Source organism: Pteropus alecto, unplaced genomic scaffold (genome assembly GCF_000325575.1).
Source record: "Pteropus alecto unplaced genomic scaffold, ASM32557v1 scaffold314, whole genome shotgun sequence".
NCBI lineage: Eukaryota > Metazoa > Chordata > Mammalia > Chiroptera > Pteropodidae > Pteropus > Pteropus alecto.
Genome location: NW_006435849.1, coordinates 465,712 through 488,043, shown reverse-complemented (window position 1 = coordinate 488,043; position 22,332 = coordinate 465,712). Strand labels below are relative to the sequence as shown.

General features: G+C 53.6%; 2 protein-coding genes and 1 pseudogene across 6 annotated transcripts in view; 2 read left to right on the top strand and 1 right to left on the bottom strand.

Moving 5' to 3' along the window:
- Positions 1-5,935, top strand: part of RYR1 (ryanodine receptor 1) — a 106,811-nt gene extending 100,876 nt beyond the window's left edge. Inside the window, exons 98-107 of the mRNA XM_006911738.2 lie at positions 307-349; positions 1,479-1,609; positions 1,709-1,769; positions 2,156-2,302; positions 2,552-2,686; positions 4,523-4,679; positions 5,073-5,137; positions 5,226-5,326; positions 5,509-5,560; positions 5,707-5,935. Coding sequence (XP_006911800.1) covers positions 307-349; positions 1,479-1,609; positions 1,709-1,769; positions 2,156-2,302; positions 2,552-2,686; positions 4,523-4,679; positions 5,073-5,137; positions 5,226-5,326; positions 5,509-5,560; positions 5,707-5,802 — 988 coding nt within the window. The 3' untranslated portion in view covers positions 5,803-5,935. The remainder of the gene's footprint in view (positions 1-306; positions 350-1,478; positions 1,610-1,708; positions 1,770-2,155; positions 2,303-2,551; positions 2,687-4,522; positions 4,680-5,072; positions 5,138-5,225; positions 5,327-5,508; positions 5,561-5,706) is intronic.
- LOC112479621 lies at positions 2,875-2,993 on the top strand (annotated as a pseudogene).
- Positions 5,936-6,028: 93 nt separating the features above from the next.
- MAP4K1 (mitogen-activated protein kinase kinase kinase kinase 1) lies at positions 6,029-22,329 on the bottom strand. 5 transcript variants are annotated; one of them, XM_015589219.2, is made up of 32 exons: positions 21,709-22,329; positions 21,151-21,217; positions 20,927-20,984; positions 20,720-20,810; positions 19,919-19,983; positions 18,467-18,522; positions 18,331-18,378; positions 18,123-18,165; positions 17,958-18,030; positions 17,318-17,449; positions 16,842-16,904; positions 16,660-16,741; positions 16,266-16,382; positions 15,965-16,043; positions 15,441-15,499; positions 15,318-15,361; positions 15,192-15,236; positions 14,254-14,296; positions 13,652-13,814; positions 13,492-13,574; positions 13,044-13,128; positions 12,175-12,251; positions 12,018-12,078; positions 11,123-11,231; positions 10,991-11,049; positions 10,698-10,801; positions 9,974-10,148; positions 9,645-9,707; positions 9,365-9,454; positions 9,210-9,280; positions 8,503-8,558; positions 6,029-6,207 (listed from the first exon to the last, which is right to left on the bottom strand). In XM_015589219.2, the coding sequence occupies exons 1-32, from the start codon at positions 21,819-21,821 to the stop codon at positions 6,138-6,140; spliced, it is 2,544 nt and encodes an 847-aa protein (XP_015444705.2). In that variant the 5' UTR covers positions 21,822-22,329; the 3' UTR covers positions 6,029-6,137. The 5 variants fall into 5 exon arrangements, with proteins under 5 accessions (XP_015444705.2, XP_006911772.1, XP_015444704.1 ...); XM_006911710.3 differs by having other exon boundaries at positions 6,034-6,207; positions 21,814-22,329; XM_015589218.2 differs by having other exon boundaries at positions 6,034-6,207; positions 22,109-22,329.
- Positions 22,330-22,332: the final 3 nt, after the last annotated feature.

Here is a 22,332-nt window from a genome sequence, read left to right as displayed (position 1 = left end):
CTGGCTCAGAGACCTTCCTGCCCTTCACACACAGGAGCCTCTTCAGCTGAATGCAGGTCTGTGTCTTTTCGTACCCAGACTCTGAAGGCAAGCCCCTTGCCCTACTGGGGTTCCACCAAAGATGGCAGTGCGGGTAATGGTTGGCCTGGGCAAACTTCGCCAGGCCTGAGGTCTTTAGAGGCTGACCCCGAGTGTGAGTGCAGGGTCCCCTGGGAGAAAAACATTGGAATTTCGAACCACCCTTGCCTGACTGGTGGCTCCTAGTCCTTCCTGCCCTGACATCTTGTGGTCTCTCTCCCTTGGCAGGTCGTTCCCCAGCAACTATTGGGACAAGTTTGTCAAGCGGAAGGTGAGAGGACGTGGAGGGGGAGGTGGCAGGGCCTCCCGGGCTGGGTCCCTTGCTGCCACCAGGCCATCCCAGCCCTATCAAGGACTTGCTTTGTGTGCAACCTCGGGCAAGGAGCACCTCAGTTTGCCCATCTGGAAATGGGTGTGATAATCACTCCTCCCTCTCCGTAATGCGATGATGCATGTAATGAGCGTAGCATCGTTCCTGGCACAGAGTACGTACTCATTACATAGTAGTTTCGAGGGAGGAAGTGAGGCATACTCTTTTAAGCACACAGACTCTGGAGCCGGATTGCCTGCTTTTCTAGCTGTGTCAATCTTTCTGTGCCTCAGTTTCCCTCATATTCAAAGTGAGGTAATACAGACCTGACTCCACAGGGTTGCTGTAGAGATTATTATGACCTATTTCATGAACAGTTTCTGGCATACAGGAAAAACTAGCTAAGTGTTGACTGTTACCATCATTCATTCACTCAGCAAATGTTTATTGTGCACCTACTGTGTGCCAAGAATCGTGTTAGGGACCCAGCAGTAAACACAAGAAAGTGATTACGACACTCGTGCTGGAAAGACGGATGAACACATTCGTAGCGTTCATGTATTGAGAGTAGAAGGGAAAACAGCAGTGAAGAGGTGTGTGTTGGCCGACAGGTTGCTTTTTCACGTAGGGTGGTCAGGAAAGGGCACATTAATTAAAAAGGTGGTGACGGAGTGAGCCAGTGGAAATCTGGGGGAAGAATGGCTGGGAGAATAGCCAGTGCAAAGGCCCCGAGGCAGGAATGTGCTGGTGTCTTTGAGGAACCGTGAGGAGGTCGGTGTCTGGAGCAGAGTGAGTGAAGGCGTCAGTGGGAGAAAAGTTCGTAGATGACAGGGACTCAGTCGTAGAGGATCTTTGCCTACCTATCGAATAATAAGAAATTATCTCAATTAATTTGGCTAATGAATCAGCTGGACCTTTATCACTTTTGGACCCTCCTGAGGATCTGAACAAAGTTTTGGCCCCTCCCCCCAGGAAAAAAGCACCCCCAATTTCTCACACAAAGTTCAAAGTGTCCCCAGAACCCCCTATTCTGGCTACGGCCCTCCCGCACTCCAGCCGTGTCTGCACGGCCTCACGCGCTCCCGTGCAGGTCCTGGACAAGCACGGGGACATCTTTGGGCGGGAGCGGATCGCCGAGCTGCTGGGCATGGATCTGGCCACGCTGGAGATCACAGCCCACAATGAGCGCAAGCCAGCTCCACCGCCCGGGCTGCTTACCTGGTGAGCAGGGTCGGCCCTGCGCAGGCCCGGGGCAGGCGTGGGCGTGGCTAGGGGCGGGCCCTCAAGCATCTAGCCGTCCCTTTCCCCCCCACTCCACAGGCTCATGTCCATCGACGTCAAGTACCAGATTTGGAAGTTCGGGGTCATCTTCACAGACAATGTGAGGAGGGGCCTGCAGGGTAGTGGCCTTAGGAGCACCGAGAGCTCCACCCCCAGGTGTCCCTGACCGGGGACTGACTCCGGAGCCCCTGTGCACCTTTGAGCCTGGGGTGCTCTCTGACCCCCCCTTAGGCCCCTTGTTGCCCAGAGCACTATTGAATTCGCAGACTTTGCCCTTCGGTGGAGGGTTCCCCACCTCCCCGCAGGGTGGCCTCTCTCCCAGAGTGCTCCCGGTTCTCCGAGTCCTCCTCAGCCAGAGATGGCACTCGGACCCCCAGAGCACTCCCAACCCCGTGAATGTTCCTGGACCCCCTGGACGTCCTGTTTCCCAGAGTGCTCCCCACGAACCCCTACATGCTCCTGACCCCCAACCCTGTGTGCCCACAGTCCTTCCTGTACCTGGGCTGGTACATGGTGATGTCCCTCCTCGGGCACTACAACAACTTCTTCTTTGCTGCCCACCTCCTGGACATCGCCATGGGGGTCAAGACGCTGCGTACCATCCTCTCCTCTGTCACCCACAACGGGAAACAGGTGCGGAGAGGACCTGACATTGGGGTGTGAGCCCCGCAGGGATGAGCTGAGCAGCCTGAGTAGGGGCGGAGGGGTGAGGGCTGGGAAGCAGGGGTGAAGGAGCTACAAGGCTGGGCCACGGAGCCAGGGTAGGTGAGGGAGGGCCACATGGGCTGAACCCAGGTAAGGACTAGGAAGGCTGGTCGTTGGGGGGCGGGGGGAGGTAGAGGCAAGCCCAGCACAGAGTTGATCACCCCTGCCTGCCCCCAGCTGGTGATGACCGTGGGCCTCCTGGCGGTGGTGGTCTACCTGTACACTGTGGTGGCCTTCAACTTCTTCCGCAAGTTCTACAACAAAAGTGAGGATGAGGATGAGCCTGACATGAAATGTGATGACATGATGACGGTGAGCCCCTCCCCCCAGTGCTCTCGGGCCAGTGATTGACCATCACTAACCCTTAGTTTTCCCATCCGTAAAGGGGGTTAATAATAGTACCTGTCTCGTAGACTTACTGCGAGGGTTCGGTGAGCTGATACTTGTGAGGTTTTTTGAGTGGTACCAGGCACTTTATCAGTACTTGAAAAATGTCAGCCATCTACAGCCACGCCACCCTGAACATGCCTGATCTCGTCTGATCTCGGAAGTTAAGCAGGGTCAGGCCTGGTTAGTACTTGGATGGGAGACCACCTAGAAAGACTGGGTGCTGTAGGCTTTAAAAAAGAAAAGAAAAAAATGTCAGCCACTGGTATACTATTATCTGATCCTTTAAAGTTGTTATTATTAGAAAAGTGCTCAGGCAGAGTGCCCCTGCCACCTACGAGCCATGGTTTGGAGCAGGTTACTCAACCTCCCATGCTCTGGTGTCCCCACCTACCAAATGGGTGTATAGTAACAGTGCTTCAACCTAGGGTTGCTTTTAGGATTCAGTGGTCCTTCCTGGCCATCTAAGACTTAGAAGCCTGAGAATATTGCCTGCCATGTGTTAAGGATTACATAGGTGTTAGCTACTGTCATCATTATTTATAATTAAAAGTTTCACCAAAGTACCAGCATGCCACATATGTTTATATTTTCTCTTCTGCTCAAATAATGGTGGTCATAACCCAAACTGAGTTTAAGCTACCAGAGGCATGGGTTGCAGGGAGAGATGTCCTATCTGAGAAGATGTCCTGTAATCTGTCACCATGCTCTCAGGGCACAGTCCAGCTCCTTAAGCTGACGTATGAGACCCCACTAGACCTGGTCTTGCCACTCTTAGCCTAGTTCCATCACAGCCACTGGCCTGAGCACCTCATTTCTCTGACTTCCTGGGGACACAGAAAGAACAAGTGCAAAGTCTCCTCAAATGCCAGGCACCCATTAGCCAAATTAATTGAGATAATTTCTTATGTCCCCTACTCTGCTCAGAACTTCTTGTGGCTCCCCAGTGCCATGTGGGTGAAACCAAATCCTCTTACCATGGCTTACAAAGCCAGGGACAGAGAAGCTAGCCTTGGCTGAGTCTAACCACATTCTTTCTTGCTTTTCGCTCTCTGGCTGCCTAGTCCCGTTTCACTTCCTCTAAGACTATATGTTTCCTCCTGACTTAAATCTTTGCTTCTGACATTCTCTCTGCCTCCCACCCTGGCCCTATGTGCACACACACCCCTTCACTTGACACCTCACCTCACCTTTCAACTTAAATGCTGCCTCCTACAGGAAGCCCTCCCTGACCATTGGCTGGGCCTCATCTCTCTCCCTGCTCTTGTTCATGGGAGCTCTATTTTCTAGCCTCACCAAACCTCTTTCAGTTCCTCTCAGGAGCAAAACATAATCTTTCCTCCCCAGTGGTGACATAGCACATGTGATTTTCTCTGCCTGTAACACTCTCTCCCACTTAACGCCTCCTTCAGGTTCCAACTCATGCATGTCCTCTTTTCCAGGAAGCCTTGCCTGATCAACCAGGCTGAGTCAGGCTTTCAAAGCTTCAAAACTTCCTATGCTTCCTTATCTCACCCCTGGTCACACAGTGCCTCCCTCGTCCCAGCCATGACCCCTCTGCCTGTGCTCTCCCTATCACAGCCCTGATCATTTCTGAGCTGTCACTGTGTGATGCCATGTTTGTGAGCCCTGTGAGGGCAGGGCCCAGGGCTGTTTCCGTCATTGCTGTCTTCTGCCCCCCAGTGCAGGGCCCTGTAAGTACTCAGTGAATGTCGGATGATCGAATGCATGAACAATGTGCTTCTCACCCTCCCTCCACAGTGTTACCTGTTTCACATGTACGTGGGTGTCCGAGCTGGTGGGGGCATTGGGGACGAGATTGAGGACCCAGCAGGTGATGAATATGAGCTGTACCGGGTGGTCTTCGACATCACCTTCTTCTTCTTTGTCATCATCATCCTGCTGGCCATCATCCAGGGTCAGTGCTGGTTGCGGCTGTGGGAGTGGGGATCAGTGCCCAGAGGCAGAATAGCTTCTCTAAGACTGCAGGTCCAGGATTCAATCTGCCTGGATACATATTCCAGCTCTGCCTCACCCACTGTGAGACTTTGGGCAAGTCATCTCTCTGAACCTCAGCTTCTCCATCTATAAAATGAGTTGTTAATGAAACTAACCTCATAGAGTGGTTGTGAGAATTAAGTCAATTCATAGGTATTAAGTGTCTGGCTCATAATAAGTGTTTAATGAACGCTAGGTATTCGTATTTTAGGAAGCAGGGTGAGATTAGGGAGCTGGGGTTATGGGAGGGTCAGAGGTAGGTGGTCAGAACTGGGCCAGAAGTTGGGCGCTGACTTATGCCCTGCTACCCTAGGTCTGATCATTGATGCTTTTGGCGAGCTCCGAGACCAACAAGAGCAAGTGAAGGAAGATATGGAGGTAAGTCATGTTTGGGGGCGACCCAGAGGGATAATGGGACCCTGGGGGTCAAATAGGCCTTGACTCTAATGTCTCCCGCCACCCCCAGACCAAGTGCTTCATCTGCGGCATTGGCAGCGATTACTTTGACACCACACCACATGGGTTCGAGACCCACACGCTAGAAGAGCACAACCTGGCCAATTACATGTGAGCATGGGCCCACTGGCCAATCAGGAGGTTGGGGGCATGGCCATCGACAGCTAGGTTGGGATACTGGACCTTGGCCAGTTAGGGAGGGAAGTATGGTTCCATGTGTGGATTCCCAGACAGCCCATCAGAAGAAGGTAAGTGTGGTCCTGATCTATACATCACTGCCCTCTCATCCCCAGGTTTTTCCTGATGTACCTGATAAACAAGGACAAGACAGAATACACTGGTCAGGTAAGGGTGTGTTAATGGGAGGACAATGCACAGGGACATTGAGTTTCAATATAAGGTCAATCAGCAGGTGGCAGTAAAAAGCTCATGTCAGTATCAGGTATTTGAAGATGTGACCAACCCTGCTGTTCCCCATTCCCCAACCCTAGGAGTCCTATGTTTGGAAGATGTACCAAGAGAGATGCTGGGACTTCTTCCCGGCTGGCGACTGTTTCCGCAAGCAGTACGAGGACCAGCTCAGTTGAGTCACCCCCAGCTGGCCCTTCACTGCCACCTCAAGTGCCTTATTCTTACGGCAACACCCTTAGCCCCCAAACCCCTCCCTCCAAGGTGCCTGGGGGAGGGTGACCATGTACTGGAGAAATAAAATCTGTGTTACACCCCTGACATCATTCCGTTGGATTGTTGACATTTTGGGGGGCATCCAGGAAATCTGCCCTCCCCCCAACCCCGGAAAAACAAGATGACAGCAGAGGTTGAAGTCATGTTTATTGGGAGACAGGGGCATGTCATGACTACTAATCTGTGTCCATGGGGGAGGGGGGAGTGCAAGGATTGGTTCCTGACACCCCCCAGGGACTCATTCCTGGATGTAGAGGTTGCTGGGGGCGTTAGGATCATCTGCTGGGCGTGTCTCCACCACCACAGGTCTGGGGAAGGAAAAGAGAAGTCAGTTCATTCATTTGTTCGTTCGTTCGTTCATTCATTCATTCACAAAGGAGTTGATAGAGGCTGTGCCGGCATAATGCTGGGCTGTAGCAGTGGTCCCTGCCCTTGGGGAGCTCAGTCTAGAGTGGGAGACCAACATGAATCAGTGAATTACATGAATGCAAAGAAGCAAGGTGCACACAGCAGGGACACCTAGCCCGAGGGGTCAGCCTGAGCAAGGATCAGGAGGGAACTTGGTGAAAGGGCCGGGAAGAGTGTTCTGGGCAGAGAGAACAGCCCTTGCAAAGGCCTTGAGGTGGGAGAGAGTCTTGGGCTTGGCTGCAGAAGTCAGAACTGGGTATTTATCTTGAAGCCACAGGAAGGTTTTAAACATGGGGAGAGTGACAAATTCAGATCTGGAATTTAAATGACCCCTCTGGCATGTCAAAGGTCACAGGGGATCCTTGAAGGGGTCTCACTGGCTAAATCTGGGAGTATTTGTGCTTCAAAAGAAATAACAGTAATAGAATATAATCCACAGAATAAAATGGACATCCCTGAGACTATGCTGACATACATATATACATACATAAATGGTTGAGAAGGGAAAGCTTTTCCCTATAGTAGAGTGCCAACTAATAAATGTAGAAGGAATGATAAAAATAGAAAATCACCATTTAGTAACCATCTTAATAATAGATTCGGGCAAAAATCACCAATAGATGCTAAAACTAGCAGGTGAAAATCTAATTTGAAACAGTACATTTATGCAGCCTCAACAAATCACCCAAAAAGATACAGTAGTCTCCCCCCTCCCCATCCGTGGTTTCCCTCTCCAAAGTTTCAGTTACCTGCGGTCAACTGCAGTCCAAAAATATTCAGTGGAAAATTCCAGAAATAATTCATAAGTTTTAAATTGCGTACCGCTCTAAGTAGCATGATGAAATCTTGTGCCATCCTGCTCTGTCCTACCTGGGACGTGAATCATCCTTCTTTGTCCAGTGTACTCACACTGTATACGCTATTCTCCCATTAGTCACTAGTAGCCTTCTCCGTGATTAGATCAACTGTCATGGCGTCACAGTGCTCATGTTCAGGTAACCTTTATAGTACCCTACTGCTGATCACAATGCCTACATCATTCGCCTCACTTCATCCCATCATGTAGGTATCGTATCATCTCACGTCATCACAAGAAAAGTGTGTACGGTATATTTTGAGAGAAAGATCACATTCATGTAACTTTTTTATAGTATATTATAATTGTTCTATTTTATTATTAGTTGTTAATTTCTTACTGTGCCTATAATTTATTAGACTTTATCATAGATATGTTATGTATAGAAAAAAAATAACATACAGAGTTCAATACTATCTGTGGTTTCAGGATTGGGGGTCTTGGAATGTATCCCCCACAGAAAAGGGGACTACTGTACTTAATACAAAGGAAAAAACAGTAACTTTATAGTGGATAAACCTGGTTGACTGCACCTTAACCAAATGATCAAAGATAACATCACCAGTAGTAAGACAAACTGAAATGTGCCTTCTGATACAATGCACTGAAAAGAACATACCATCACTTCTTGCCCAAAAACTTCAACCCTAACTGAGGGACATTCTATTCTTCAAAAGTCTCAAGGTCATGAAAAAAAAAGTATGAAAAACTGTTCCAGGTCAGAGGCTAAAGAAAGATAAACCCTTCATCTGGATTGTATCTCTGGTCAGAAGAAGAAAACTATTATTTTTGGTTATGAGTATCATTGGGACAACTGGTGAGACTTGAATGGGTGTGTGGATTAGAAGGTAGTGATGTCTCGGTGTTATTTTCCTGATATTGACAGCTGCATTGTGGTTTGTCCTTGCTTGATTTGGTAAACATTCGCTGAAGAAGTTAGGGGTAAATGGACATCATGTCTGCAATTCACAACCACATAGTCAAAAAAATCATATAATTTTAATATGGAAGAGGAAAATAAAGCAAATGTGGTAAAAAAAAAAAAAAAAAAGTTTATATCCGGAGAATCTGGGTGAAGAGGATACAGACCTTTAAGTCTATTTTTGCAACTTCTCTGCAAGTATAAAGTTATGTCAAAATAAAAAAGTTAAAATGAAAATGAAAATACCCCCTTGGGTGCTGTGTCGGGAATGAACTATAAGGGGCAGAAAGGGAAGCAGGGAGACCAGGTGAGAGAATGTTTACGCCGAAAGATACAGGTGACTGGAGACACCTCAGGATGGCGTCTCCACAACAGAAGCTCCCTCCCCTGTCCTCTGCCCCTTCCCCAAGTCCATACCTGGGGGAGCCTAGCAGACGGAAGGTGAGGGTGGGGTCTCTCAGCTCCTGCAGCAGCTGAGGGAAAAGATGCGTGTCAATATCTCGAAGACCCCTCCCTCTCCCTTAAAGTGAGCAGGGGGCAGTTCTCTGAACCTCACGTCCAGAAATGATCACTCTTCACCACTTGCCAGCCGTCTGACCTCAACCAAGTTCCCTAACCTCTCTGTGCTTCAGATTGCTAACCCAGGAAATCACAGTGCCTACCTGACAGGTGATCACAAAGACTGAATAAAATACAAACACATAAGGATAGAGTATGATATGTAGTGTACTCTGAGCTAAGCAACATTTTTCACTCCGTTTTCCAGATATGAAAAGTAAGGCACAGGTAGGTTAACTCAGTTTGCCTAAGGTCACTCAGCTGGATTCCAACCCAGGCAGTTTGGCCCATGCTCTTAAACACCCACATATCTCTATAGTGACCCCAATTCTATAGCTGGGAGGCTGGGGTTCATAGAGAAGCAAAGTCCCTTGCACAAGGTCACACAATGGCCTGGGATGAGCTCTGGACACAAGAGACCCTGAGGTAGAGGGGACCTGTCTGAACTGACACTGGAGGAAGCCTCCCCTTCAGGACTTCACACCCTGACTCAGTTCTCCCGGCCATCTCATGAATGAGATGACTGAGGTGGGGGCAGCTGTGGGCCTTGGGATAGAGGAGCTTACCTGGTCAGAGCCTAGAGCCCACACCTGCACTCCATGCTTCCAGAAGGCCTGGAGCCGCCCCCCGACCATAGCTGGGAGGAAAGCAGTGCCTGTTACCCTTGGGTATCACCTGAGCCTCCACCCCGGACCCTGGGTCCTCTCATCCCTGCACGTACCCACGGCCTCCACGGCTTCTGTCATTGGAATCTCTGAAGTTCGAAGACCCCGGACTGGGGTCCCCTCCAGAGTCACCAGCTTCAGGGACCCTAGAAGGGGGTAGACAGAGGGCTTAAAAACCAGGGCTTACAAGGTTACCCAGGGACTGGACAATAAATTCAGTGTGAGAAGCAAAGCACGACAGAGGAAAGGCTTGGAGGGACTCTATGTTTTTGGGAGGCACAGGATCCAGGGCGCAGAGATCCAGGAACAGTGCGGGAGAGGGAAAAGGGTCCTTACCGTCCATCAACACCATCACCTTGTCTTCCTCTACCTGGGTCACCTGTACTGGTCCCTTGTGCTCTGTTTGAGAGGAGGGGGGTCAAAGATTGATTCCGCTGCGTTCCGCCTTCCTCCACCAGGCACCTTCTCCATTCCCAAGCAAGTAGGCTAAACCCCGTCCATCATAGAGGCCCCGCGTGGTCGTGGATCTCATCAGCTGTCTCTATATTTCTCCCCGCCTTGCCCCCACCCCGGTTCTAATTACACCTCAAGCTAAGCACCGCCCAGCCGTCCAGACCCACCCATCCCAGCCGGCCCGCCCCCAGCGAGACCCTGCCCCCACTCACGCGTGCTCATCTCGCCCAGCCAGCAGGAAAGCGCGCCGAAGCGCACGGTGTGGAAGAGCACCGACTTCGCCGGCCGCCCGGGGCTCACGCCGATGCACACGGCGGGCAGCTCGGAGCCTGGCCCGGTCAGCAGAGCGAACACGGGCAGAGGTGTGGGTAGCGGGAACAGCACCTGCTGCGGAGCGCACGGGGAGGGGCTGCTCAGAGGCTTGGGGGGGGGCGTGAGAGGGGGCGGGGCGCGAGAGGGGGCGGGGCGGGAGAGGGTCTGGGGCTTCCCAAGTATTTCCTGGGCCCTCAGTCTTGGGAGGAGACACCTAGAAATGTCAGAGGGTTTTTAGGTGGTGCCTCCATAGAAATAGACGGGTGTGGCCCTAGAATGGGCGTGGCTTTGGGGGCGTGCAACCATGGTGACCTAAAGGCAAGGCCTCCTAGGAGGTAGGGGGTGGCCTCAAAGGCAGCAAAGTCTCCTAAGAGCCTCGAAAGAGCTGAATAGGTTTTCCTTAGAGACAAGGGAGGGGGGTTAGGGGCATAGGGCCTGAAGAAGAATTAGGCCAGGGGTGAGGGGCAGAACTTAGGGATCAGGGATCTGAAAGACCTCAGAAGGGGAGACTCTAGCACCTACAGCAGATGGGAGGGACTTTGGGGGAGATAGGGTCAGGGCCTCGAGTGGAAACGGGGGTGTTTTAGAGCTCTCCACAGAGGCCAGCCTCTCCAGGCCCCCTACCCGGACCAGCAGGAACTTGTTCATGGGCTGGTACCACTGAAGCAGGACCACAGACATCTCCAAAGCCCCGCACAGGAATGGACCCCCGGAGCTCGCGCCCTCCGCTGTGGGAGTGAGTAAGGGTGGGTTAAAGTCAAGCTTCTCTCCTCTTGCCCGCCCACTCCCCGAAAGGCCACATATTTTCCCCTCCGCTCTGGACACCCTGCCTTAACTCCAACCCTCTCGGGTGGACGCAGCACATGCCGCGCCCCGGCCCCGCCCTCTCTATGCACGTGCAGGGCGGTCTCTCTCACCCACGCAACATGCCCGGCAGCCTTTGGTGTCCTGGATCTTGGTGGAGACCATGTTCTTCCTGCAGAAGAAGGTAGGCATGAATGGAAGGTAGGCAAGAAGAGGGGATAGCAAGGGCCATTGGGGTCTGGTACCTTGCCAGTAGCCGATGCGGACTAATGTGAGCGATCGGGCCTCCTGCCCTGGTCTCCTTCCGTTCCAGCAGGCCCAGGATGCTATGAGAATACAGGTGAGGGGTCTTTCCTGCAGTGTGTGTATATGTAGGGGGAAGCAGGTAGTTATAGGACACAGGACACTCCCACTTTTCCCCGCAGCTTCACTAGACCCCATTGCTTCGTCCAAAATTTTCAAGTCTCAAGCACTTCTCATTTATTCGTTTCACTCAACATATTTTAAACACCCACTGTTGGCCAGGCCCTGTGCTTAGCCCCGGTGACCAGTGGTAAGTAAAATAAATGCAATTCCCTACCCTTTGGTGCTTGTTGCCATGTGAGAAACTATGGGCAGTTACCCAGTCAGATGAAGTTACACGCATTATGAAGTTTAAGAAGAAACTCATCTAGAAAGTCTTTTAAAGTTTGTCATCACAGGTGTGATATCAATTAGCTCACAAATCTCATTTGGCTTAGAGTTTCCCCATAAATTAGAAATTATTTTACACAAAATATTTATAAAACAATGATACAAAATATTAATTTATAACTTGCTCACTCTATTTTAGTAAAGTGTGGGATAAGTTCTAATTGTCATCGAACATCAAAGAAACATAAAGACAAACTTATTCTAGACATTCCCTCAAAACTGATTTGAGAGGTGGGGGCCATTGTGAGCCCCATTTTATAGATGGGAAAACTGAGGTTCAGGGAGAGGTCTCTTGCCTCAAGGTCCAAAGTGAGAGAGTAGCTGGGATTCGAACCATGAGCTCTGGGAAAGGGGACCCTAAGTTTTTATCAGCTGTACCCATCTCCCTCCCAACCCCCTGTCCCTTGATTCCTTAACTTCTGGCCCCCACCCACCCCACAGCCAGACCTGAGAGAGACATGAGGACATTGTTGATGGAGTACACCCAGGTAGTCCGGCTAGAAAAGAGCTGCAGAGAGTGGGGGAGATGGCTTCTGTAAGACCCTAGCAATCCCCAACTCCAGCCCCCCACCCTCGGCCCAACCCGGGGGGGGCTGTCTCTCACCATCTCCAGTGTGGCCTCCTGATCATTCCGGTTCAAGATGAAAATGCCTTCCTCTGCCCCCAGAATCAGGTGCTGGTCTGGGGATGGGGGGCGGACAAGAGCATGCTGGGACTTGCCTCATCCTGGGGGACCTCCTAGACCCCCACATGGACTGACCCCAAACAATGACACTCTGTCCCCAGCCCTGACCTTCAGTTCTCTAACTCTCACCCCCCACCTCAACACTCCCATTCTCCGTCTCCCCAGATCTCACCCACCTCTGACTTACCATGTTCTGGTGGCTCTTCCATCTCTGATCCGCAAATCCTGACCCTCTGTCCCCCAATGCTGACCCAAACATTAGACATGCCTCTCCAAATAGCCCTCTAAGTTCTGTCCCCTCTTTCTTCCTCCCTAGTTCTGTCCCTGAAGGCAAATCCTGTCTCAACATTGACCCTCAAACTCAGAGTCCCCTAAATATGGCTTTTTCTATCCAGTGTAACCCTCCCCAAACTCTATGCCGTTTAACATGTACCCCTCGCTGATCTCGTCTCCACATCTCTGAGCCCCAGACACTGTCCCTTTTTGCTACATTCTAATCCCTAACACTCCTGACTCCACTCTACCAACCGTCCCCATTATGTACTCCAAACTGACCTTTCTGCTTTAGCTGATACTCATGGCCCGCAAACTCTAGTTGTCCTAGTTTTTACTCTCAAACTCATCTTCGCTCCGCCCATCTTTGGTCCCCAGACCACAGCTCTAACTCCAGGCCCTGCCCCTGCCTCAACTCTATTTAGAGCCTCCCCACTCCCCTCTCGTTGCCTTTGCACCTTCCATGAGGGCCCCTCCCCACCCCCATGCTCTCCGTGACCCTCCTGAATGCCCACCCTTGGTGGAGGGATGTGTCCAGGCGGCCGTGCTGTGGATCCGGAGGGGGCAGCCGTTGAACAGCTTTACGAGAAGGGCACATCCCTAGGCGGGCCACGGGGAGCAGAGCAGGAGATCCAGCAGAAGGGAGGAGGGGACAGGAAGGTACAGTGGTTAAGACTCTGGAGCAAGAGTGCCAGGGTTCAGATCCTGCCTCTGCCTCCTCAAAGGTTTATGGCCTTGGCAAGCTACCCTGTCTGCCTCGGTTTCCTCCTCTGTGAAATGGGGTATAATATCCACCTCCATCTGTGAACGTTTACGCCACATAAGACATGAGATCAGTGTCTGGCACAGAGGAACTGCTCCACAGATGTCACCTATTGTCGTAATTAGTCTTCCCACTCCCACCCCCACCCGGCATCCCCAGCCCCATCCAGAGGTGAGAGCCCTCGGCATAGCTGGCCTCACCTTTCTCTTCATCTTTTCCTTCTTGGGGGGCAACAGTGGGGGTTGGTCAGGCTCCCGGGGGGGTGGGTTCCAGAGTGAGGGTTCTGAGACAGGGTGGGGGGAAATCAGCCCCCAGACCTCCCCACCCCTGCCCACCTCCCACCTCAGCCTGCCCCATTACCTGAATGAGCGGTTAGGTGGGGGCTTCGGGTGGCTGTGGGAGGCCCGAGATGGGGGGTGCGTGGGGGAGGCCCACTGGCACACCGGACCAGTACCCCCGGGCTCAGCTGCCCCTCCTCCCCAGTCCCCCCAGGACCCTCGTCCGATGGAGAACGGAACTTGGGCTTTGGAGACAGAGAACGGGGGTGGGTGACACATTAGATGACCTGAGAGAGAGGGCGCCCTGCATCCCGACCCTGCCACCGCCAGAACGGACATTTGGTCACAGCCCTGACTCTCCCTACGATGTCCTGGCACAACCCAGCCCTCCCCTCTAACCGACCCCCGAACATCGACACACTCCAGCAGCTAACAGGTAATGCTGGGTGCACCAGCTGCTGCCCATTGTCCATCAGTCTAATGTGAGTCACACCCCTAGGTTCAGGGATGCTGCTTCCAGATCACAGTGTGCTCTCATCCCATCTCCCAGACTTCGCGGGACCTGGTGTCCCAGACTTCAGGGGACCTGGCATCCCAGACTCCAGCACCAGAGCACCCGGTATCCCAGCATCTGAGGACCCTGGCCTCCCGAACTCCCAGCCCAGCCCTGGCTCAGGGCCTTACCTTGGGCGGTAGTGGAGGAGGTGTGTCCTCTGAAGGGGTGGGGCTGAAACACAAAGACCAGGTAAGCAGGTGGGGTGTGGGGAACAAGGACAGGGGTGACTTGGGGCTGGAGGTCAGCTCAGAAGGGTCAGGGGTGGCTAGGTCTGCGCTGGAGCTAAGGGCTAAAGGATGAATAATTGTGATGACAGTAGTAACAGCAACTCTTGGAGATCAAGTGCTGACAAAGGCGGCAAGTCTAAATCTTTACAGCCACCTGGTAACACAAGCCATTGCTCTCCCAGGGGTCAGGTGCTCACGCATGTGAGCCCTTTACAGGCACAACGTGGGCCCTGAGGCTGACACTGGGCCTGGGGGCTGGACAGGGTCTGACTATGGGGGTTGAGGTTGGGGTCTGGCATGGGGGAATTCCCCCAGGGTCAAGGTTCAGTCTGAGGGTGCATGAGAAGATGGGGAAAGATGAAGGCCTGTGGCTGAGGTCTGGGGGTTGCTGGGGGCTGGGATATGGCAGAAGGTCCAGGGCTGAGCCCGATAGGTGGGGAAAGGGCTCAGGCTGGAGCACAAGGGCATTCTGGAAGGAACCAGGTTGAGGGCAGGCAGGGGCTGGAGTTGAGAGTCAGGTCAAAGGTCATACGTGAAGGTGGAAGAAAGGTGGGGCTGGAGCTGGGGTGGGGTTGGCGGTCAGAGGTCTGAAGTGAAGGAAGGTGAAGGGTTGAGGTTCGGTGGGGTTAGAAAACGGGGGGTTGAGCAGGAAGGAGAGTAGGACTGGGCTGGGGAGTTAGGTCAGGGTCATGGGCTGCACTGAGGTCCAGTCAGGGGTCCGAGATGAGTGGCGGGAGGAGAGTAGGGGCTGGGGGTGGGGTTGAGGTGGAAGCGAGGTGAGGGCTGTAGGGAGGCGGGGCCAGGCAAAGGCCTGAGTGGCTGAGGCCCGGCGCTCTTACATGTCCACATCGTCGTAGTCATCGTCGGACTCCGACAGGTGCTTCCTGAGGAGTGACAGGCATGGGCCTCAGGTGATTCCCACACATATGCCAGCCCCCTCCCCTCCCAGCCTGAGGGTCCCTGACCTAGGACTGTTGCTCCTAAAGTCTTCGGGGGGCTGTAAGTGAGCCTGTGGGATACAGGTCAGAGTCAGCGGTGGCCTAGGGAGAGGGGAGGGAGTCTGGGGCGAGCAGGGGGTGGCATCTCACGGTGTCAGTTGCGGGTCTGGACTCCATTCCTCTGAGTTTCCTGAATTCTATGTGCCTTCCTGGAAGAGGGGAGGGGCGGGTAGAGAGATAACACACGGTGAGCTGAGGAGATGGATTTGGAAATAGAAAGTAAACTTGGGGGTTTTGGGGTTAGGCTCTTAGGATTGGAGCTATTCCTTAAGGGGAGGGATCTTGATTTACAGGGGTCTCATTTGGGGATCAGGATTTGGGATCAGGAAGGTGGGGGCTCAAAGTAGTGATAGAGGGTTTGTTTGCAGGTTCCATTTGGGTATCGGGGGTCTGCTATATTTCTGAGGTCTCTTTGGAGGTCAGGGCGGTGACCGGAAGTCTCATGGGGTCTGTTTATAGGTCAAAGAGGCAGGGTCTCTACAGTCATCTTATGGGGCAGGTGGTGATGGGGCCTCTGAGGGTCTGTTTGGAAGTGATAAGTGATACAGGGGTGAAGGGGGTCTCTTGGAGCTTCTATATGGTCAGGTGTCCCCAGGCTTGAGAACTCTACTCACGACAGCAGTCCGCATCTGGAATCCCTAGGGAGCTGGATCGGTGGGTGGATCTGATCCGCCGAGGGATGGCAGGGGGTGGCTGGGCAGAGCAGCAGCTACATCAGGCCATGGCCTCCAGCAGCCCCACCACCCCGTGGGCCCAGCCTGGAGCCCTCGGCTGTCCCATAACCTCTGTGCCAAGTTCCCCATCCTCCCTCCTTTTTTCCTTCCAAGAGAGGCAGCAGGAAGGCACTCCAGGCAGGGCACACAGCCTGAGCAAGGCCAGGAAGCTCCAGGGCTTTTGGAATCCAGGGCCTCTCACCTCAGGCTCCTCATCTTCAATCTCGCCAATGGGGGTCCCCTTTCCTGGGTTCCTCATTTTGTCAAGAAGATCTAGGATCAGGCTTCTGTTTAGCCCAGGCTGAGACACCAGCTGATGCTGGGGGAAGAGAAAAGGGTGTCAGCAGACAGAGGGCTGGTGCGGAGGGAGAGGTTGGGACAGGGGCTTGAGAACTGTGTAGGGGGACAGGGAGAAGGCAGGGAACTCTGGGGAACTGTGACTGGGCGATTCTGAATTTGAAAGGATTAAAAGAATTCAGGGACCCCGGCAGAGGGGCTAGGAGAAGAACTAAACCATCACTGTCCTAGGGAGCCATGGGGCCCTGGGGAATTCTAGGACATGAGTCTGGAAAGGGCTTCCGGGAGGGGAGGTTTACGCTGAGCATCTTGGTGGCGCCGGGTCGTTTCTTGGGGCTCTTGGTAAGGGTGACTTTGACAAAGTTGTGGAAGGTGGCTGACCTTGGGAGGAAGGAACCGAGTTCTCGGGTGAGGGGACCAGAGATTTTCCCATCAGACCATCAGCCCCGGCTCTGCGCTCCCTCGCATCCCCTGCTCCTACCATTTGCCTTTCTCCTTTAGCCGTGGGGGCTGGTAGCCACTCTTGGTCATGAGGAAGAGAACCCTAGAAGAGTAAGGGGAGAACATGTGGTTCGGACTCCCAGTGGGGGCTTGAGGGGCCCCTAATAGCACTGAGGTCAGCAGAGAGCACGTGAGGGACAGAATGAGAATGAGGCTTGGGTTTTACGATGCACCGGGCTGCCCCTTCAAGGGAACACCGCTTATGACGTTACAGAGCCACGGCAGTCACTGAGGGAGGCTCGAGATGGGGATCCCTGAGGTGGGAGTTCTTGATACAGAGGGCTGATAAAGAAGGCTTTCTGGGGTGAGGGGATCCTTGGGGGTCTCCGACTGGGCTTGGAAGAAGCAGGGTCTTCTGTGTGGGGGTCTTGATGTGGGGAAGGAAGTTGGGGGTGTGTTCAGGGTCAGGGCTAGGCGGGGTGTCTGGGCCCGGGGGGCCCTGCTCCATCTGTCTACCTGAGAGGGTGCACATCAAAGAGTGGTGGCTGGAGCTCGGCTAGCTCGATGGCAGTGATGCCCAGGGACCAGATGTCACACAGCTCGTTGTATCCCCCCTTCAGGGCCACAGCTGCCACTTCTGGAGCCATCCTGGGGGTAGAGACCCTCAGAGAGCCCGGGGTGACACAAGAAGGGGGAGGGGAGACTCCTGGTGTGGGGAGTTGGGGGAGGAAGAGAGCGAGAAGGAGAATGGGACACAGAGAGAGCCAGGTGCAGAGAGAATCATAAAGATGGAGAGAAAGACGGGAATAAAGATGAGAGACAGAGACAGATGGCAAAAGAGAGAGAGACAGACAGTGAGAGACATAGAAACAAAGAGACAGAGAAAGCCATACACTGAGACAGAGAAAAGAGAAATCGACAGATAGAGGGAGACAGATCAGAATAAAAATCAATACAAACCCAGAGAAACAGGTGGAGAGGCCCCAGGAGACCAAGGTAAATGGAAAACTCAAGAGAGAGCCAAAGGGAAGACAGAATGTTCAACAGAGCGAGGCAGAAGCAGAGAGAAGGAGCCAGAAGCAGACTCCCGGAGGTTGGTGTGGGAAAAGCCTCTGCCCTCCACCCCGTCCCTAGCTGCCCTCCAGGCACCCCTCACCAGTAAGGTGTCCCAATGAAGGAGAGGCGTCGAGCCAGTGTGGCCCCGATCTGGGCCGAGATACCAAAGTCAGCTGCAGGCAGAGGGAAAGACAGAGTGACCTGGGCTCCCCGTCCCCTGGGCCACCCGCCAGTCCACCTTCCCAACCCTCCCAGCCATACTCACCCAGCCTGACCTCCCCAGAGTCATTAATAAGGATGTTGGCTCCCTGTGGACAAGAGGGGGGATTAGAGGTTGTCACAGACCACGCCCTCCCCCAGCCCACCATTTGCCTCCATACCTCACAGCTCAATGCTACCCTAAGCCCTCCAAATACCACTCCCACCTCCTGGGCCCCCCACCCACCAAGGCCACCTTTCTGTCGCTAGACCACCTTAATGTCCCGGTGTATCTTCTTCTGTGAGTGCAGATAGGCCAGTCCCTGGAGAAGAGGAAGGGCATGGGGGCTGTGAGAGCCTGGGGGCTGGCAGGGCCCTGCCCCCACCCAGGCCCACCAGGCCTCCCCTCACCTGGAGTACTTCCCGGCAGACGTAGCTGATCTGGAGCTCTGACAGGGGCCCTGTCACTGCAAAGGTCACCCCAGGGCAGGGTTGGCTGGCAACCAGGAAACCTGGCCCCAGGAGCCCCTGGCCCCCACCCACACTGGCTGAGAGGGTGCCACGTGGGGAGGGGAGATACACGATGGGACAGGTGGGTGGGGAGGTAGAGGGGTAGTCATCAAAAGAGCAGGGAAGCAGAGGACAGAGGGAGACAGAGATTTATTCAACAGACATTTACTGTGTGTCTCCTGTGTGCCAGGCACGGTGGTAGACACTGGGGACACAGCTGTGGATGAGAGAGACAGATTCCTGCCCTTTGGAGAGAGCATTCCAGTGGGGGAGACCAGATAAACCAGATAAATAAGTAAAATACACAGTACGCGAGATACTCATAAGAAAAACCGATGTGTGGGAAGGCTGTGACATTTTACACAGTCTGGTCAGTGAAGCCTACTCTACGGAAGTGACAGGATGAAAATATGAGTGGTCCCACTCAGGGGGGACAAGATCCAGTGCAGAGGCCGGGAGGTAGGAGGGTGCCCAGTGGGTGGAGCGGGGAGTCAGGGACAGGAGACGAGGTCGTTCAGCTCGGGGTGTGGTGGTGGCCAGACTTGTGGGCCACAATGAGGAGCCTGGGCTTTTCTTTAGAGGGAAATAGAAGCCATGGGAGGGCTCTGAGCGGCGGGTGATGGGACTGCAAAATGAGGGAAGGCCGAGAGACACAGAGACAGAGAAGCAGGAACGAATCCAAACTGAGACAGAAAGAAGGAGGATGGTTAGACACCAAAATGTGGGAAGACCAACATACTGAGAAAGAGACAGAGAGAGCGGAGAGGGAACGACAGAGGGGGGCAAGAGACAGAGATGGTCAGAGAACAGGTCTGACAGTCTGGCTGTGTGAGTCACTTCCTTTCTGTTGGCCTCAGTTTCCCCCCTAAAGACTTTTTAATAAAGTCCTTCCTTTACTGACATTTGAGGTGTTGGGCTGGAAGGAGACAGGGCGATGGTCAAAGACATAGGTGGGCATCAGAAATCGAGAGGTGATCAGAGGCCACTCCACCTCCACCCTCAAATTCGCCAGGAGAGTGAAAAGTAGGCTGAGAGAGAGAATCCGGAATTCATTCACTCATTCAATGAAAATGTGGGCACCTACTATCAGCCGAAAATGCAGAAATACTCAAACACACGAATAGACGGTGAGAACATGCAGACACAGAGGAAGATGGGGAGGGGGAGGAGAGGGGATCATACTGTGCAGAAAGATTGGGGCTGGACTGTCGGGTCCTGGAAAGCAGGGCCCAGAAAAGGAGTTCATTGTGTGAAATATGGACCAGAAAAAAGGTCCCAGGAGACACAAACACAGCGACAGAGAGATGGAATGGAGGGACGGGGCTGCCTGGATGCCCTTGCCTTTCCCCTTACCTTGGTAGATGTCCTGGAGAGAACCAGCCCCACAGAATTCCATGCAGATCCAGAGCTTCTGCAGCCTACAGCAGTTCAAGAGTAGTAATAACAACAGCAATGATAATAGTGATAAGTTATCGTTGATAGGACAGTCTCTGGCTAACTGTCTTGTTCTGAACTTTAACAGCTGTCATCTCTCTAGCTCCCTTAGTCCACCAGAGTGAGATCGTCCCACTTCTGTTTTATAGAGAGGGAAGTTGAGGCTCAAAGAGGAAATGTTGTGTTCAGGATCAACTGGACTCGAACCCAGGTCTTTGGGCTCCTAACCCAGGGCATTCTCTGCTGTCTCATGCTAACCTAGAAAACAGGGCAGAGATCTCACAGGTTGCAGAGGTTTGGAGGAGACACAGAAGTACCAAGGTGCCAGGTCTGGGGGACAGAGTTCATTATTGGAGCATGTGGGATATTAAATTGGGGGTCAGGGAATTTAGAAGTTGATATTGAAAGAGGAGGGAAACCGGGGGACCCGAAGGACAGGATGATGAAAGATTAGTTTTAGGAGACTTAGTTTCAGAGTTAGTTACTATGAAGAGATCAATTTTGGGGACCCATGGTCAGAAATGGGACTCAGAATTGGACGTTAGATTAGGAGGTGTTTGGTCAGAAAAGTGAGACTTTGGACTAGGGATCGAGTTAGGACTGCCCCCGTTAGAATGGGAGTCCAGGATTAGAGGTCAGGTTAGTGAGGTGCCCTGGTTAGGCATGGAGGTTGTGCGGTAGGGGCTGGGCTGGGTCCCAGGCAGGTCTGAGGCTCATCACCAGAGATAACTCCCATGGTAGGCCACGATGTTGGCGTGCCGGCAAGTTTTCAAGATGAGGATTTCCTTCTGAAGTGTGGAAACGTCGTCGTCTGCGAGGAGGGGCAGAAGAGAAAAACCACTGCAGGGAGGGAGGATAGGGGCGATCCCAGAGTTCCAGGAGATGGGAGGGGTGGGGTGGGGAAGGAGCTCCTGGGTCCTCTCTCACCAGGCTCCATCTTCACCATCTTCAATGCCACCAGGTCCCCAGTCACCTTGTCTCGAGCCTTGGAAAGGGGAAGTTGACAGTCAGACAGTCTCCGTCCCCCTGAATTCCACCTCAGCATCGCTGAGCCAATGCCAGGGACTGGGACCCTCTCTCAACCCCTTCCCTTCTTGGGTCTCACCCCACAGGTCACTGGTTGAAGGGTGATGGAGGAGGGGGGTCCTCACCTTGAAGACTTCCCCATAGGTGCCGCCGCCAAGCCGCTGCAGCAGGTCGTAGTGGTCCCGGGGGTCCCTATTAAAGATGTCAGGGCCCACGAGGTCCATTCCTGGCAGCCGGAGCTGGGCCTGCGCCCAGGGGCCAGCAGGGCCTCAGGGCTCAAGTGCTGGCACCTCCCTCCCTCCCTCCCCACACGCCCTGCACCCGCCTTGCCTGCACAGGCTGTGGCCTCCCCCTTCCCCACTCTCGCTTCCTGCCCTAGCTGCAGGCTGTGCAGCCAGCTCCACCCCCTGTCCCCTGGGCCCTGAAAGCCTGTGAGGGGCAGCTTGCCTTGGGACCCAGGGGACCCCTTCCACCTTCAGAGCCCTGGGCTGAATATAAACCAGATGCAAACTATCTTAAGTGTGACCTGGTGGGCGCCTTAGCAGTCCCTCCCCCGTTCTGGGCGGTGGCTGAAAACCCCCTTCGAACCTCTGCTGAGTGCTCGAGTTTGGCCACAACCCAGAGATGGCAAGTCTGCACAGGGATGTTCATGCAGTGTACTTTACTGTTCGCCGGGCACATACATGCACTTAGTGATAATCCCGTGCGGGGCGCAGACCTGTCGACGTGCACATGCCTGGATATCCGTATGCACACGTGTGGATGTACCCAGAGCACGTGACACATACCTGTGCATTCACGCCCGTAGTGTGCAGAATCTGTGCCCACATAACTTAAGACAGCACACATGGGCGCTCCCCTTCACCCACAATACTGGAGTCTATGCGGGGACTGGGCGCAATCATGCAGAGTCCAGAACCCCCTAAAACTCCAGTCCTTGCTGGGCAGAGCACAATAGCTTGGCGGGCCCTCAGTCCTGGAGTTAGAGTGAAGCGTAGGGACGGTTTGGGACTTGGCGACTGCGGAGCTCAGGACCCCACCTCAGGGGTCCAGGCCTGGGGGAGAGGGGCCCTCGGAGAGCACCTGCCTCTGGACTTGGCCATGGCCCAGAGGGAAGACCACTACGTGCATCCCAACACAGTTTTGTGAGTTCACAGCTGCGTGCTCGCCGTCAGAGATCCGTTTCCTTCCCAAAGTTCGCGCGCAAGCCCGGGGAAGTAGAGCGCAAAGCCCGGGAAGAGCTTTGCCCCGCCTCCGCGCCCCGAGAGGGCGCGGGCGCACTGGGCCAGACGGAGCTTTTTCTCACG